This window comes from Mustela erminea, chromosome 4, assembly GCF_009829155.1.
Source record: "Mustela erminea isolate mMusErm1 chromosome 4, mMusErm1.Pri, whole genome shotgun sequence".
NCBI classification, from domain to species: Eukaryota; Metazoa; Chordata; class Mammalia; order Carnivora; family Mustelidae; genus Mustela; species Mustela erminea.
Genome location: NC_045617.1, coordinates 146,947,214 through 146,965,264, shown reverse-complemented (window position 1 = coordinate 146,965,264; position 18,051 = coordinate 146,947,214). Strand labels below are relative to the sequence as shown.

Here is an 18,051-nt window from a genome sequence, read left to right as displayed (position 1 = left end):
AGGATCCTTGGGTTCTCATAGGACCTGTTCAGGGAGGTGTTACAAGCTCAGAAGAAGTGATCATTTTAAAGTCCTTGGAGCTGAGCTTGGCACAGTGTAATCTGGTATGTGTGTTTGTTGAAATAAATACATTTAAATTAATTAGTGGTGGATCTCTTATTGTTAACTATTTGTATAACTTTGAGCAATTACTTGACCTTTATAGGGCTTGTAAAATGATAGGTTGGACCAGTGTCCCCTCTGGGTCCACAGTTGCTGAATTTCAAGGCAAAGAGTTGGGAGAAAGGAGCCCGAGACACCCAGGAGGCCCTTGCCGCTGGCCTAGGAAGGTACTGGAAGGACAGGGTACCGACTGTGAGGACAGGAGCAGGCTTAAGCAAGCCACCTGGCTCCCCAGCATCTCCAAGGAGCTGGGACGTCTTGAGCACTCCGCTTAAAAAACAGAAGAAACCAAAGCAAAACTCTGCTTTTCTCTGGGTAATGTCTTGACATGTCTCAACTGCATTTCACAAGCGAGACTGAAGCCAACTGAACATAGCAGTGTCCTGCTGCTTCTAGGGAAGGAGAATGAATGTGGTCCTGAGGGCTGTTTTCACGGTAAGTGCTTTGGACGAGCATGAATGGCCCATGGCCTGAGCTAGAATCACCTTTTTATGGAGGCTGACTGGGTTTTCTCTTGGAAAGCTTCCAAAAGCAAAGCCGTCAGTGGTAATTCAAGAGGCCACTGTCAGAAATGAACAGCATGTGACTTATGATAGAGAAACACGATTACACTCAGTTTTTAAGTAAAAATAGCACATACCAGGGAGTCAAGAAGTGCTGACGGTGAGAAAAGAGAGTCAACCCACACAGGACCCTTGTTTCCCAGCACTGTGCTCAGTCATCCTAAATCATACTTTCTTCACCGTGTCAGTGCCTGTGGGTGAATGAAAATTGACAAAATCTGGCCTGCGATGGAATATAGGTCATGGTATGGTGACTAGCCAGAGGAAGGATATGTCTTAGATAAAATCAGAGAACGATTACAAAAATATGTTCTGTTATCTTATCTAAAAAAAATCTAGGGGCACCTGGGTGGCTTAGTTAGTTAAGCATCTATCTTCGGCTCAGGAAATGATCTCAGTGTTCTGGGATCGAGCCCCGGGTCAGGCTGCCTGCTCAGTGGGTAGCTGTTGCTCCCTCTGCCTCTCCTCGCTGTCTCTCGTGAATAAATAAAATCTTAAAAAAATGAGTAAATAAGTGACACATCTGTCGTTGGGCGGTAATATAACATCATTATTGTGTGTAAAGGACTGTACTGTTTCCAATCAACTTGCAGTGAAAGAACTCTTGGTGTGGGCCGGCGAGAATCGAATCGTGACTTTGCCGGAGCACGAGGTGGACCTGAAGGCTTCTGTCGTGCCTGCGCCGCCTGCAGGTGAGAGCTTGCCTCCCCTCGGTGACAGCGGAGCCGGGGCAGCCTCCACCCGTCTTCGAGGGTTACTCACAGCAGCGCGGCGAGAGGTCGCCACCAACGGCCAGAGGGTGCGGACGAGGGTTCGGTGCTCATAAGCACTCGACCCTATGGAAGGAGCTGCAAGTGGGGGGAAAACGTGGGAACGGACCCCAGGAACGAGCCTTCGTCGGTCAGGACGCAAAGTCACGCGTTGCTTAGGATGCGAGGCAAGGGGCGTGTTAGAGCAGGAGGGGTGTCCCCGTCCCGGAGTGTGACCTGCGGTGACCCCCTGCAGCTGGGAAGATTGCACCGTGAGGAGACGGGCAGTGTGCCCGGAGCTCTGCTGACAGATGGGACAGCGCTGCCCACGGGGCTCTGAGGTTCTCAGGACACCCCACAGCAGCTCTACAAAACACGTTGCTCAAGATGCCCTTTCTTCAGCTCGAGCAATGCTCTCCCCTTCAGCAAACATGGGTGCTGTGCCCTGAGCCATCCGAGGTATTCTTTCTTAGGGTATGTTCACTCTTGTCGTGTTGAACGCTTCTCATTCAGCTTCGTTCCTTCGCGTCCCCCCAGTCACATATGGGCGGCCTCAGCGCAGAGGTGGCATTTGGCATTTGCCTTGAAAGCCGTTGGCTGAGGCCCTTCCCCCCTGAACTGCTAGTGTCTCGTGGGGAGACAGCTCCATCTTCATGCAGGAGGCTTAGTCCGTGTTCGTGTCCTTAAACCCCCGCAACAGACGCTACAAATGGAGATCTCCTTGCCTTTCATTAAAAGGAGGAGAAGTACAGTGGGTTACACCGTGTGGAAGTGTCTGTGTAGACAGTCACCCTGAAAGGAAAGCTGTCAAATGCTGCGTGTGAGATCGGGGACACGATTTTCTTTTTTTCACTTCCTCCATTTCATGAGTCCTCCATTAGCTGTATGTTCTTCTAATGAAACAGGAATTTTACCTTAAAAGGATGGGAAGCCTTGCTCTCCCTTACCAGGATGAGCGCGGACGGCCGCGTTCAGAGTCTCAGGTACCCCTCCTGCCGGGGTCGGGGCTGCCCTCCTTTTCCCTCCAGATGGCCTACAGCGACCTTTCCGAATCTGTGACTACTCGTATTTCTTTTTTCGCTCTCAGAAACCACCTACAGCTATGAATGGAGTTTGGTAAGCCACCCTGGAGACTACCAAGATGAAATAAAAGAAAGACACACGCAAACTCTTAATCTCTCTCACGTGAGTGACTGGACACTGGTTGTCCCTGATGTCCCCCCAGAGAACTCTGTCACCGCTTTAGCTGTCGAACCTGAAATCTGTTTTAGGACTAAGGTCAGAAGAAGGTGATAAATGAGTGAAGTTCCAACCGTGTAGACAGGCAGAGCGAGAGGAGGACAGGAGATTTCCAGCTAGCTGGAGTTTACTTGAGTGACTTGGGTATCGGCTTGGAGAAAAGCGGCCAGGTGTGCCCAGGGGTCTCTGGGGTGAGGCTGCAAAGGCTGCCTTCCAAGTCCCATTCTCTCTAGTTCTCTCTCTCTCTTTCTTTTTTTAAATTCCAAAGATTTTATTTATTTATCAGAGAGAGCAAGAGAGAGAGCGTGAGCAGAGGGGAGGGGCAGAGGGAGAGGGAGAAGGAGACTCCCCACTGAGCAGGGAGCCCGACCCGGGGCTCCATCCCAGAACCCTGAGATCGTGACGTGAGCTGAAGGCAGACGCTTCTCTGACTGAGCCCCTCAGATGCCCCAGCCCTGTTCTTTGCGGTGGTGGAGACATTCCGGTTTTCTCTGCTTCCCAAGCAGGCACATTTCTGAGCTGCCAGTGATCCCATCCCAGCTCACAAACTCACTGTGAGATGCCGCTCCAGGAGGTCAGCCCCTCCCTGAAGAAACCTGCCCCCCTCCTGGCCCAGGAGGTTGAATAAACTGACTGAGCTGCCGGGGGTCTGGTTTCCCACCCGATGATTATCTCTTCTCTGTTCCCGAGGCCACACAGCGGTGGGGGCAGCGGGAGCTCCCCTCTCCCCGCGTCACAGAGCCCAGCTGCCCCGAGTGTGGCACCCAGACCACTGATTGCCGAGCACACGAGTTCACCAGCTGTTGCCCTCGGCTCCTCTGGCCCCTGAGCGACTGTGACGAGGCCGCGGGCCTTTCTGGGTGACCTTCGAGCCGGGGGCAGTGTGTGCACGGCCCCGAGGAGACGCACCCCAGCCCCTGTGCTCTCTGCTCAGCGCCGGGACAATGGCTCCTGTGAGGTGTTCGGACTTCCTAGGCCAGGGACCTGTCCTGTCTTTCGCGTGTTCACCTGCGTCACTTTCTCTGTGTTGCAGCTGTCGGCAGGACTTTATGCCTTCAAAGTAGCAGTTTCTAGTGACAGTGCCTTTGGAGAAGGATTTGTCAATGTCACCGTTAAGCCAGGTAAGCCTGCGGGAGAGGATGGCCTCGCGTTGTGCGGCTTCGTCTCCATTCCGGGTGCCCGAATAACTTCGCAATCTATTTCCCATTCTTATATTTGGATTCTCTTTTGCTCTTTTGTTTTCCTTTCTGAGTTCTCAGTTTTCCTGCTGTTTAAGGTTGCCAGGTTACCGCTGGCCTGAGGGTAGCGATCTGCTGGCCCTTTGCCTTCTCTGCGGCTGCCTCTGTTTCCCTTCCCTGTGACCCAGCCTTGCCTTCCGCAGGGGTGCGGTGCGGCTTTCAGACTCCGTCAGCTGAGGCCCCCCCCCGCCCCGGGGCAGTGAGCACTCAGGCCGTGACGGGCCCACAGGACAGCGCATTTGTATGAACTAGACACAGGGGCCCTTAGTCCGGGTGGGCACAGCCTGCACACCCGAGGAGGCCCACCGCTCTGCCTGCTCTGTCTCCCAGCCAGCCCTCCGGCTTTGCACATTCCGCCTGAGCAGTTACTCGGGCGGAGCACGGTTTTGGGGTGGGGTGGGGGGACCTGCGGTCGAAGAGTTAAGCCCCAGGTGACCGTTGCAGGAGCTGGAACTGTACTCCACTCCTCGCCTGCAGCTACCACTCATGGTCTGTGATGGCGCCTGCGTTATTAATACCCACGGCCCCGAGCCTGCGCTTGCCTGCGGAAATGTAAATCTTCAGACAAGCCCCTAAAACTTAACAGGAAGGTTCCAGAACTTTGGGAAATAATCTCCACAGTTGAGGTCTGTAGGATAAATGCCTTTTTCTTTCTTCTTCTTCTTCTTCTTCTTCTTCTTCTTCTTTTTTAAGATTTTATTTATTGGGACACCTGTATGGCTTAGTTGGTTAAGCATCTGCCTTCGGCTCAGGTCTTGGTCCCGGGGTCCTGGGATCGAGTTCCACATCAGGCTCCCTGCTCAGCAAGGAGTCTGTTTGTTCCCCTCCCTTAACCCCTCCCCTCTGTGTGTGCTCACTCTGACAAATAAGTACAATAAAATAAGATAAAATAGAAAACAAAGATTTTATTTATTTGAGAGAGAGAGAGTGAAAGCGCAAGAGAGACTGGGCAGAGGGAGGAGCAGACTCCCCGCGGAATGCGAAGCCCCATGTAGACTCGATCCTGGGACCCTGGGATCATGACCCGAACCTAAGGCAGATGTTTAAGCGACTGAGCCACCCAGGCGCCCCAGGATAAACACCTTCTTACAGGATGTTTAAAACCAACTGTTATTTATTTATTTTATTTATTTTTTAAAAAGATTTTATTTATTTGACAGAGAGAGCAAGATCACAAGTAGGCAGAGAGGCAGAGGGGGAGGGGTGTAGCAGGCTTCCTGCTGAGCAGATCGTCCCATGCGGGGCTCGATGCCAGGACCCTGAGATCATGACCTGAGCCAAAGCAGAGGCTTAACCCACTGAGCCACCCAGGTGCCCCTATAACCAACTTTTAAAACGCAGATGATTTAACAGGGTTATGATCTGTGCTCAGTCAGTGTCCTTTTCTCTCCCACACAGCCAGAAGAGTCAACCTGCCCCCTACCGCGGTGGTGTCTCCCCAGACGCAAGCACTCACCCTGCCTCTGACGTCAGCCTTCATCGACGGCAGCCGTGGGTATCTGTGACACTCAGGGCCTCTCTGCCCTGCATGCTGCAAGGTTTCGTGGTGCTGGGAGGGCTCACACACCCGTGCGGACACAGGGGCGTCTCTGTCGTTGGGCGTGTGGCTCACAGCCCTTGGGCCCCTTCATCACAGCCCCTGCCCCGTGCTCACCTTGCAGTCAGCAGTGTCCCAGCCGTCCATGGAGACTTCTTCAGGGCCTAGCTGTTTGATCTGGAAGTAAAGCAATTCTTAGAGAATCTCCTTTTAATGAGGTATATGTGATGAACAACGGGAAAATCACTTAAACAGAAGAATGGTTGCCTTCGTCTAGGGTGGGCAGTGCTTGTTCCTTCAGTCGGACATCATTCCTTCTCCTCCGCGTGCGAGGGGCTGCGTCTGACTCTGGGCGTCCGTGCACATGAGAGTGGATGAAAACACTCCCTGTGTTTGACAGTATGTTAGTATAGACAGATGCAGATCTATGACCGTGTATCACAAGATATGTTCAATCTCAGTGTACCTGGTCTTTGCATTCATGTACATTTAACCACAAAGCTACTACCACACCCTGTGGCATGCAGAGTAGTTGCATTGGTCAGTGGGAGAAGGGTACCTGTCCGCTGCTGGGGCTGCTCCGCTTCTCAGTCTGCAGACACACAGAAGTCACACTGACGTGATCATCTGCGCCCATTCAGATATAAAGAGCCTCCTTACATTTCCTCCTTACAACATGGAAACAAAGCATAGTTTAGATGAAAATATTTACATGAGGAAATGTAGCATGTTTTGATTTCTCTAACGCTGGACGGTTTAGGTACAGGAAACTGCGATGATTAATCTGTCACTTGAACTAGTTTGTTCTTTAACTGAGTTAGATGCAGCTGACTCCCTGCATCTGTGTAACACTGTGACTCTGTGTAACACTCCTTTTTTGCTCTCTCCTAAAGCGGAAAAGGGAAGTTTTCTTGTGGATATTCCTTTTCTATGGATTTACACTTTAATGATGTCGGTAGGAAAGGTGTATTATATTTATATGTAAGCATCTCTTAATTCTTTTTTTTTCTTAAAGATTTTATTTATCTGTTTGACAGAGAGAGATCACAAGCAGGCAGGTAGAGAGAGAGGGGGAAGCAGGCTCCCCGCTGAGCAGAGAGCCCGATGCGGGACTCAATCCCAGGACCCTGAGATCATGACCTGAGCCAAGGGCGGAGGCTTTACCCACTGTGCCACCCAGGGGCCCCACATCTCTTAATTCTTTATCAGTCTGTCAGTTCAGATATCTTTGGAAAATGCTAGAAAGTTATCACATGCGTTGTTGAGATGAGTAGAAGTAGCATTTCAATGTGGTACATCTGCTTGACTCCTGTTCTTAAAAAAGCAAGAGCGCCTGGCACTGTGGGTTTTGTTTTGTTTTGTTTTAGTTCACAACTGAGTGAAAACAGCCTCACTCAAATCTGATGGAAATTCAGGAGGAATATAGTGATGATAGTTTAGGGAGAAGAAGAAGTCCTCCTGCTAGCACATAAGACATATCCACTGAAATCTATGTAATTAAATAATTTCATGCAAAAACAAATTTAAGCATGAAGTTGATAAATTACAAAATTTATGTTTAACTGTTGTTGCATTTCATTCTAGCCTTCACTTATTTTTAAAATTATTTTTATTAACATTCAATGTATTACTAGCCCCAGGGGTACAGGTCTGTGAATCATCAAGCTTACACAGTTCACAGCACTCACCATAGCACATACCCTCCCCAGTGTCCATCAGCCCAGCCACCCTATCCCTAGCCTCCCACCCCCCAAGTAACCCTCAGTGTGTTTTGTGAGATTAAGAGTCTCTTATGGTTTGTCTCCCTCCTGATCCCATCTTGTTTCATTTTTTCCTTTCCTACGCCCCACATCCCCCTGCCCTGACTCTCAAATTCCTCATATCAGAGAGATCATATGATTTGCCTTCACTTATTTTTAAATCTTTCTAGAAAGTACAGATGACACTAAAATCGTGAGTTATCTCTGGGAAGAAATTAGTGGCCCCTCCCGAGAGGAGAAGACCCCAGCTGACTCCCCTATACTCCGTCTGTCTAACCTCATCCCCGGAAACTACACTTTCAGGCAAGTGGTTTCCCTACCTTTGCTGTGCTTTCCAAACTTGTGTTGTGGCTGTTTGCTTAAAGTGATGCATCTACCCTACGCTGGGCTTCTTTTCATTGTGACCAAGAGGTCAAGGCCTCTTGACCTTGGAGTTTCCTTGGGAGTTTTGGTTGACACCCACTTTCAACTGACATGCTCGTGGATGACTCTGGATTAGAAGTGCCTGTTTGTTGCAAACATCTGGTTTTGGTTGTCAGGAATGTCCACGGATGGCATCTTTTTGCTGTGATGTTATGTGACAGAAATTGTGTATCTTCAAAGTGAGGCAGGATTGTATGATTTATGTGTTTCTTAATCTTTTTCTTTTCATAACTTTTAAAGATACAACTGAAGTGTAATAAAATATGCATGTTTAAGGTATAATACTTGATGAGTTTTGACATGAGGATATCCAGAAAACCATCATCACAATTAAGATAAGAAACATGTCCCTCAACCTGGAAGTCTCCTCATGCCCCTTGGGTTTCCGTCTCTCTCTCCACTCTGTCCTTGGGCAACCCCGAACTGCTTACTGTCAGTTAAATTATTTTGTACTGTCTAGAATTTTACATAAATGGAATCATGTGATATGTACTCCTTTTTACCCGTGTTGTCTTCCCCTCTGCAAATGATTGCAATTCATTTGTGTTGTCTCTATCGAGTCTGTTCCTGTTTATTGCGGAGTACTATTCCTATCTGTGGGTGCCACAATTTACTTATCCTTCCATCCAGTATGGACATCTGGGCTGTTTGCAGCTTCGAACTACTACAAATAAAGCTGCCACTGACTTTTAAGTCTTCACATGGACAGATATTTTCATTTTTGTGGGGGTAAATTGTGGAGTAGTGGGAAGGTCCAGTTCTATGGTGAGTTTGTGCTCTAAGAAATTGCCAAACTCTTTCCCAAGGTGGGTGCACCAAAGTACATTCCCACCTTCAGTATATGAACGTTCCAGTGTCCACGTCCTCACCAATACTTGCTCTAGTCAGTCTTTTTAATTTTATTTAATTTAATGAATGGTAGTATCTCATTATGGTTTTAATTTGCATTTTCCTGATGACAGATGATATTAAGCATATTTTCAGCTGCTTACTGGTCATTCATATACTTATTTTGTGAAGTATCCCTTTCCTATTTTATTTTTTTAAATGTTCCCTTTATTTTTTTTAAGTGAACTGCCTCAACATGGAGCTCAAATTCATAACCCTAAGGCTAAGGATCGCACATGCTCTATCAACTGAGCCACCAGGTGCCCCTCCTTTCCTTATTTAAAAAATTGCATTGTTTGTCTTACTTAGTTTTAAGAGTCTTTATACATTTCTTTTTTAAAGGTTTTTATTTATTTATTTGACACAGAGAGATTGTGCACACAAGTAGGGGAAGCAGCAGCAGAGGGAGAGGAAGAAGATGTCTTCCTGCTGAGCAGGGAGCCCAGCATGCGGCTCGATCCCAGCGCTCTGGGCTCATAACCTGAGCCGAAGGCAGAGGCTTAATCGGCTGAGCCTCTCAGGCGTCCCAAGTCTTTATACATTCTGAAACAAGCTCATTATTTTATATATGTGTTGTGGATATTTCCTGCCAGTATATGATTTTTTTTTTTATTTTTTAATGTTTCAGTAGCTTCTCAACCTTTTGGCTAAGATCAACTGTATTTTCTTAATCTTCAAAAGATCAGGAATTTTATGTTTTGATGAAGTCTAATTCTTCAGTTTTTTTTCTTTTTCATGCTTTTTGTGTTCTAATTAAGTAATCTTTGCCTGTCCTAAGATAGTAAAGATTTCCTCCTATGTTTTTTTGTAGAACTTCTATAGTTCTCGGTTTTTATATTTAGATCTATGATGTCTTTTGAGTTACTTTTATGTGTTGTGTGGTATTTTTGAATGTTTAATCAACTTTGGATTCATGGGGTAAATGGTATTTACTCATGATACCGTTTTTATATAGCATTGGATTAAATTTGCTAATATTTTGGTAAGGATTTTTTGTGTACATGAGAGATATTGGTTAATGCTGTTCTCTCTTTTTTTTGCAATGTCTCTGTCAACTTTGGGTATGAGGATCACACTGGCCTGATGAAACAAGGTGACCTGTGATCTATCCTCTTCTACTTTCTGAAACGTTTGTGAACAGCTGGTAGTGTTTCTTCCTTGAATGTTTGACAGAATTCCCAGTGAAATCACTGCGTCTGGAGTTTTCTTTCTGGGAAAGTTTTGGATAGGAAATGCAATTTTTAAAATAGTTGTATGGCTATTTATATTTTCTGTTGCTTTTTTTTTTCCTTGTGTAGGTTTTTGGTAAGTTGTATTTTGCAAGAAATTTGTTCCATCTAATTTGTCAAATTTGTTGGCACAAAGGGTTTTATAGTATTTTCGTATTATCCTTTCATACCCATTAGATCTGTGGTGATAACCCCCTTTTCATTTACTTTATTGGTGACCTATGTTATCTCTTTTTTCTGTTTAATCTAATTATGAATTTTGTTAATTTTGTTTATCTTTCAAAAAAACCCCTAACCAGAGCTGTGTTAATTTTGTCTACTTTCTAAGTTGTTGGTTTCTGCTCATATCTTTATTATTTCTTTACTTCTATTAACTTTTGATTCACTTTGTTCTTCTAAGTTCTTAGAGTAGAATCTTGGATCATTCATATTAGATCTTTCTTAAATGTCTGTAAAGCTTTTAAGACTTTAATTTTCTTCTAAGTACTCTTTAATTGCATCCTACATATTTTGACTTAACTATATTTTTAAGGTCTCATATACCCATTGAAGAATCTACTGGTTTCAGAGCAGTCCACCTGTCCATGCGTCCATATATTTATGAATCTCCCAAAGTCTGCATAGGTTTAGAAACTCCCAAGCATCTGACTGGATTCATCTTTGACTAAACAGTTCACAGAGGTGCTCTGGTGTGTTTTACGTTGTACATGTGTCATGACAACGTTTGTTTTGGTTTATTCGAAATCTCAGCGTAAGAAGTAGTTTACCCCATTAGGATGGCCATTATTTTTAAAACATGGAAAATAAGCGTTGGTGAGGATGTGGTGTCATGGGAGCCCTTGGGTGCTGCTGGTGGGAAAGTAAAATGGTGCACCCATGTGGAGAGTAGCGTGTCAGCTCCTCACACACCCACCGTGGAATTAACCGTGTCTGCAATCTTGCTTCTAGGTGTGTACGCAGCGGGACTGGCAGCAGGGGCTCCGACAGATGCTTGTACACTCGTTGTCTGTTTGGGTTGTTAGAACAAAAATATTGTAAATTGGGTAGCTTCTAAATGACAGAAATTTGTTTCTCACGGGCAGAACAAGGGCAGGCTGGGCAGTACAAGATCAAGGTGCTGGCGGATTAGGTGTGTGGTAAAGGCCCATTTCCTGGTTTACAGGTGGCCGGCTTCTCCCTACGCCCTCACATGGCAGGAGGGGTGGGGTGTCTCCAAGGTCTCTTACAGGGGCGCTAATCCATTCTCTGCCCTCATGACCTAATCACCTCTCGAAGGCCCCACTCCAAGTACCGGTCACATTAGGGATTAGGTTTCATCATAAGAATTTAAGCAGGGGGGACACAGATATTCAGTCTGTAACTTCACCAATGTTCACCCCACTTTATGAGGTGCTTTTGATTCTTTTTTTAAAATTTCAACATTTTATTTAAATTCTAGTTAGCTAACATATAATGTAATATGGGTTTTAGGAGTAGAATTCATTGATTCATCACTTACATGTAACACCCAGTGCTCATTACGTCACGTGCCCTCCTTAATGCCCATCAGCCAGTTACCCCGTCCTCTGCATTCTGCCCTCCAGCAACCCTCAGTTTGTTCTCTGTAGTTCAGAGTCCCCCATGGTTTGCCTCCCTCTCTCTTAATTTTTTTTTTCTTCCTTCCCCTATGTCCATCTGTTTTGTTTCTTAAATTCCACAGAGGAGTGAAATCATATGATTTTGTCTTTCTCTGACTTTTTAACTTAGCGTAGTACTTTCTAGCTCCATCCACGTCATTGCAAGTGGCAAGAATTCATCCTTTCTGATGGCTGAGTGATATTCCATTGTATGTACCACATCTGCTTTATCCTTTCATCAGCCAGTGGACATTTGGGCTGCTTCCGTAATTTGGCTATTGTTGATAATATTGCTATAAGCAATGGGGTGCATGTGCCCCTTCGAATTAGTATTTTTGTATCCTTTGGATAAATACCTGTGCAGTTGCACAGGTGCAGTTGCTGGGTCATAGGGCAGCTCTATTTTTAACTTTTTGAGGAATCTCCACACTGTTTTCCAGAGTGGCTGCACCAGCTTGCATTCCCGCCAACAGTGTAGGAGGGTTCCCCTTTCTCCGCATCCTCGCCAGCATCTGTCATTTCCTGACTTGTTAATTGTAGCCATTCTGACTGGTGTGAGGTGATATCTCACTGTGGTTTTGCTTTGTATTTCCCTGATGCCGAGTGATGTGGAGCACTTTTTCATGTGTCTGTTGGCCATCTGGATGTCTTCTTTGCCGAAATGTCTGTTCCTGTCCTCTGCCCATTTCTTGATTGAATTATTTGTTCTTTAGGTGTTGTGTTTGATCAGTTCTTTATAGATTTTGCATATTAGCCCTTTATCTGATATGTCATTTGCAAATATCTTCTTCCATGCCATAGGTTGCTTAGTCTTGTTAACTTTTTCCTTTGCTGTGCAGATGTTTTTTTCTTGATGAAATCCCAATAGTTCATTTTTGCTTTTGTTTCCCTTGCCTCCAGAGACGTGCCTAGTGACAAGTTGCTCTGGCCAAGGTCACAGAGGTTGCTGCCTGTGCTCTCTAGGATTTTGATGGATTCCTATCTCACATTTAAGTGTTTGATCCATTTTGAGTTTATTTTTGTGCGTGGTGTAAGAAAGTGGCCCAGGGGCGCCTGGGTGGCTCAGAGGGTTAAGCCTCTGCCTTCGGCTCGGGTCATGGTCCCAGGGTCCTGGGATCGAGTCCCACATCGGGCTCTCTGCTCAACGGGAGCCTGCTTCTTTCTCTCCCTCTGCCTGTCATTTCCTCTCTTTGTGCTCTCTTTCTGGCAAATAAATAAATAAAATCTTAAAAAAAAAAAAAAGTTTAAAAAAAAGAAAGTGGTCCAGTTTCATTCTTCTGCACGTGGCTGGCAATTTTTAACACCACCATTTGTTGAAGAGACTGTCCTTTTATCCTCGATATTCTTTCCTGCCTTGTTGAAGATTAGTGGACCATAGAGTTGAGGACCCACTTCTGGGGTCTCTATTCTGTTCCACTGATCTGTCAGCTTTTGTGCCAATACCATACTGTTTTGATGATTACAGCTTTGTAATAGAGCTTGGAGTCCAGAATTGTGATGCCACTAGGCTTTGCTTTCCTTTCTCAAGAATGCTTTGGCTACTCGGGGTCTCTTGTGGTTCCATACAAGTTTTAGGATTATTTGTTCTAGGTCTGTGAAAAATGCTGGTGGTATTTTAATGGGGATTGCATTAAATGTGTAGATTGCTTTGGGTAGTATAGACATATTAAAAATATTTGTTCTTTCAGTCCATGAGCATAGAATGTTTTTCCATTTCTTTCTGTCATCTTTGATTTCTTTCATATATGTTCTATCATTTTCAGAGTACAGGTCTTTTACCCATTTGGTGGTTAGGTTTATTACTAGGTATCTTGTGGTTTTTGTTGCAACTGTAAATGGTATTGACTCTTTAATTTCTCTTTCTGCTGCTTCATTATTGGTGTATAGAAATGCAACAGCTTCTGCGTGCTGATTTCTCTTTTATAGTGCCTGTTCTCTTGTGCAGTGGGGTCTTTATCTGGTTTTTCTACCAGGGTAATGCTGGCCTCAGAGAGTAAGTTTGGAAGTTTTCTCTTTTTTCTATTTTTTGGAACAGTTTGAGAAGAATAGGCATTAAACCTTCTTTAAATGTTTGGTAGAATTCCTCTGGGAAGCCTGGATTTTTTTTTTTTGTTGGGAGATTTTTGATTACTGCTTCAATTTCCTTGCTAGTTATGTGTCTGTTCAAGTTTTCTGTTTCTTCCTGTTTCAGTTTTGGTAGTTTGTAAGTTTCTGGGAGTTTATCCATTTCTTCCAGGTTGTTCAGTTCGTTGGCATATAGCTTTTCACAACATGCTCTTATACATTTTTTATATTTCTTTGGAATTGGTTGTTATTTCTCCCCTCTCATTTGTGATTTTATTTAATTGGACATTTTCTCTTTTGTTTTTGGTAAGTCTGGCTAGGGGTTTATCTATTTTATTAGTTATTTCAAAGAAGCAGATCCTGGTTTAATTGATTTTTTTTCCTTTCTTTCTTTCTTGTTTTAAGTTTCTATAACATTTATTTCTGCTCTAATCTTTTTACTTCTCTTCTCTTGCTGGATTTAGGCTTTATTTGCTCTTCCTTTTCTGGGTTCTTTAGGTGTGAAGTTAGGTTGTATATTTGAGATTTTTCTTGCTTCTTAGAGGAAGACCTGCATTATTATATATTTCCCTCTTAGGACTGCCTTTGCTATGTCCCAAAGGTTTTGGACTGTCATGTTTTTATTTTCATTCGTTTCCATGTATTTTTTTAATTTCTTCTTTAATTTCCTGGTTAACCCATTCATTCTTTAGTAGGATGTTCTTTAACTTCTGTGTGTTTGTGGTCTTTCCCAATTTTTTCTTGTGGTTGACTTTAAGTTTCATAGTATTGTGGTCTGAAAATATGCATGGTGTGATCTCAATCTTCTTGTATTTCTTGAGGGTTGATTTGTGACCTAGTATGTGATCTATTCTGGAGAATGTTCCATGTGCACTCAAGACGAATGTGTATCCTGCTGCTTTAGGATACAGTATTCTGAATATATCTGTTAAGTACATGTGGTTCTCTGTGTCATTCAAAGCCACTGTTTCCTTGTTGACCTGCTTAGATGATTTGCCCATTGATTTAAGTGGACAAAGTCCAAACACTACTTAGTGCCGGCAAGGCTCTATTATTATTGTATTGTTATCAATGAGTTTATGTTTGTTATTAATTACTATATGTATTTGGGGCTCCTAAGTTGGTATCATTAATATTTACAGTTGTTAGATCTTCTTGATGGATAGACCCTTTAATTATGATATAATGCCCTTCTTCATCTCTTGTTACAGTCTTTGTTTTAGAATCTAGTTTGTCTGTTACAAGTATTGCTACTCTGGCTTTCCTCTGATGTCCATTAGCATGATACATGGTTTTCCATCCCCTCACTTTAAATCTGGAGGTGTCTTTGGGTCTAAAATGTGTCTCTTATAGAAAGTATATAGATGAGTCTTATTTTTCATCCATTCTGATACCCTATTTCTCTTTATTGGAACATTTAGTCCATTTACATTCAGAGTGATTATTGGGAAATATGCAGTAAATGACTTGTAGAGTCATTGTTTCTGGAGATTTTCTCTGCTCCTTGCTAGTTTTTGTCGTTTTTGGTCTTTCTTTCCCACTCAAAAAAGTCCCATTTAATATTTCTTGTAGGTCTGGTTTATCGTTCATGAACTCTTTTAGTTTTCAGTTATGTGGGAAACTCTTTAATCTCTCCTTCTGTGCTGAATGACAGCCTTGCTGGATAAAGTATTCTTGGCTGCGTATTTTTCCCATTCAGCATTTTGAATGTATCATGCTGCTCTTTTCTGGCCTGTCAAGTTTCTGTGGTTAGATCTGCTGCTAACCATATTTGTCTTCCCTTATATGTTAGGGGATTTCTTTTCCCTTGCTGTTTTTAGGATTTTTTCCTTATCTCTGTATTTTGCAAATTTTACTGTGATATATCTTAGTGTTGGCCTGCTCTTGTTGATTTTGATGGGAGTTCTCTGTGCCTCCTGGATCGGATGTCTTTTTCTTTCCACAGATTAGGGGAGTTTTCAGCTATAACTTGCTCAGATAAACCTTGTGTCTCCCTTCCCACTCTTCTTCTTAGGGGACTCCTATGATGTGAAATGATATTGTGCTTCATGGAGTTGCTGAGCTCTGTATGTCTACATTCATGATTTAATATATTTATTTCCCTCTTCTTTTCAGCTTCAATATTTTCCATAATTTTGTCTTTTATGTGACCTATTCTCTCCTCTGCTTTTTCCATCTTTGTGGTCATTTCATCTTGTCAGTTTTGCATCTCAGTTATAGCATTTTTTATTTTGGCCTGACTAGTTTTTAGGTCTTTTATCTCTGTGGTAAGGGATTCCCTGATATATTCTGTGCTTTTCTCAAGCCCAGCTAGTATCCTTATGATTTTTGTTTTCAATTCTGGATCAGGCATATTGTTTGTATCTATATTGATTAGATTGTGGCCGTGTCCTTTTTTTGTTCTTCTTTTTGGGATGAATTCCTCTGTCTTGGCATTTTTGGCTAGGTCTGTATCTTCTTCTTTGTGTTAGGAAAGCCTGTTATGTTTCCTGCTCCTGAGAGTAATGGCTTTGTAAGAAGAGGTCATGTACTGTCCAGGGCCTGGTGCTTCAGGAAGTGTGTCTGATCTGTGCTACATGTACTCTGTTGCTGTATTTTGGCTGCTCTTTCCCTCAGGTCAGCCCTCTGCTGAGTTTTTCCTTGCCTTCACTAAGGAGTGTTTGGACTTCATCCAGTGTGTGTCAAGTTTTAACTAGGTATGCTTCGACCTGCTTGTTAATTTTTTTTTTTTTTTTTTTAAAGATTTTATTTATTTTTCAGAGACAGAGGGAGAGAGCGCGAGCGAGCACAGGCAGACAGAGAGGCAGGCAGAGGCAGAGGGAGAAGCAGGCTCCCTGCCGAGCAAGGAGCCCGATGTGGGACTCGATCCCAGGACCCTGGGATCATGACCTGAGCCGAAGGCAGCTGCTTAACCAACTGAGCCACCCAGGCGTCCCTCGACCTGCTTGTTAAAAAAGGCCAGATCCTGTTTCCACTAGAGCTGCGGCTTTGCAGAGCTCTGATCAGTGGACTTAGTGCATGTAGGGAATTTGTGCTGGTGCATGTAGGGAATTTGTGCTTAGTGCATGTAGGGAATTCTGTGGGAGAAGCCTGTTGCTCTGACTCTTAGGCATACTTGTCTTAGCATTGAAGCACCTGCAGAGGGCAGGGGGTGGGGCTTTGTGTAAGTGGCTCCAGCCTCCCCTGGCAGTGGGGGGGTGGGGGATGAGGAGGGGGTCACTCTGTTGCTCACTGAAATCTAGTGGTGCTGTTGGGTAGAGGAAAAAAATGGAATCCACCCTTTTCCCTTGGTCCCCGACAGGTGAATTTGCGCCCCACTGTTCAGTAAGCCCACACAGAAGAATGAAGAATCTTCCCTCATGTGCCAGGTGTCCCTCAGATCTCTGCCTTCACCGTGTCTGCGTCAGAGCTGTCTGCCCACCTAGTGGCACATTGCTTCTATGTTTTACTTCTTGCACCTGGCAGAGTTTCAAAACTCCAAATTTTTGAGACTCAGCACTGCCTGGACCCACGATGATCCTCTGGAGGGGGGTCTTGTGGCACTGGGGCTGGTAGGGATTTGTCCCAGGAGGGCAGTTGCAGGAATGTACAGGTGCTTGGGGTTTAGAATAAAGCACAGCAAAGAGCTGGCATCCAGGTTAGCTGCCATCAGCAGGTGCCTCTGCTCCTGTGCTAATGAGTGGGGCAGTGCAGTGGCACCCACCATCTCTTTGTCCCCAAATGCACTCCAAGAAGGGGAGCTGTCCCTCCCAGTGCGATGCAGGGGGTCCTCAGACCACACTGCCCACTCCTGTGCCTCTGCCCTCCTCCATAGGAGCACCGCTGTGCTCCCAGGCTGTAGGCAGACTTCTAAAACTTCAGTCTTCGAGCTCCGTTGATTGTAAAAACTCACAATAAGCAGCCTCTCTTGTTTTCTCAGTAACTGGCTTTGGGGAAGCATTTTTCTTGTTCAATCCCCTGGTGCTGCGTGCGCACACTCTCTCTCTCTCTCTCGCCCCCCATTCTGTGATCAGGGCTCCCTACCCTCTGCAGCACCCCCGACTCTTTTCTCCCCCACATCACATCTCTGCACCTCCTGCCTTCCAAGATGTGACCTCTCTTCTCCCTCTTGTTGGGCAGTTTGTTCTCTCAGCCCTCAGATCGATTTCCTGGTTGTTGAGAATGATTTGATATTTACCTAGCTGTGTTCCAGTGCCAAGGCAAGCATAAGGTCCCCTTACCCCTATGCCATCTTAACTCCTCCCCATTTCATTTTTATTTAATTCATCATCTGGTTGAGGCAAGTTACTGCTGCTGTTCCCATTTAACCATGAAGAAATTCCCTTAGGGGCCCGGGATGTGTCTTGACAGCCTGGCTGAAGAAAAGAGTTCTCAGATGCTTGGTTTGCTGTCAGAGCCAGAACCAGAGTTCAGATCTTGGTTGTATGGAGTGTGTGGGATAGTGTAAAGGGATGCACAGAATGCACATGCCCCACGCACAGACCTCACTTCACGTAAGGCCTGTGTTCTTCCCAGAGCTTCATTATCATATTCCTGTTAACACCTGTATAGAATTCATCACTGTTCAGAATTGGCATCTTTAC

At 44.8% G+C, this 18,051-nt stretch overlaps 1 protein-coding gene across 8 annotated transcripts in view; it reads left to right on the top strand.

Moving 5' to 3' along the window:
- The window catches only part of KIAA0319 (KIAA0319 ortholog), a 95,260-nt gene that overhangs the window by 50,084 nt on the left and 27,125 nt on the right, over positions 1 to 18,051 (top strand). For 7 of the 8 annotated variants that reach the window (XM_032341234.1, XM_032341232.1, XM_032341233.1 and 4 more), the window contains 5 exons: positions 1,319 to 1,417; positions 2,562 to 2,659; positions 3,747 to 3,834; positions 5,350 to 5,442; positions 7,419 to 7,551. In XM_032341234.1, the coding sequence (XP_032197125.1) occupies positions 1,319 to 1,417; positions 2,562 to 2,659; positions 3,747 to 3,834; positions 5,350 to 5,442; positions 7,419 to 7,551 (511 nt within the window). The remainder of the gene's footprint in view (positions 1 to 1,318; positions 1,418 to 2,561; positions 2,660 to 3,746; positions 3,835 to 5,349; positions 5,443 to 7,418; positions 7,552 to 18,051) is intronic. The other variant, XM_032341236.1, reaches the window with a different exon arrangement.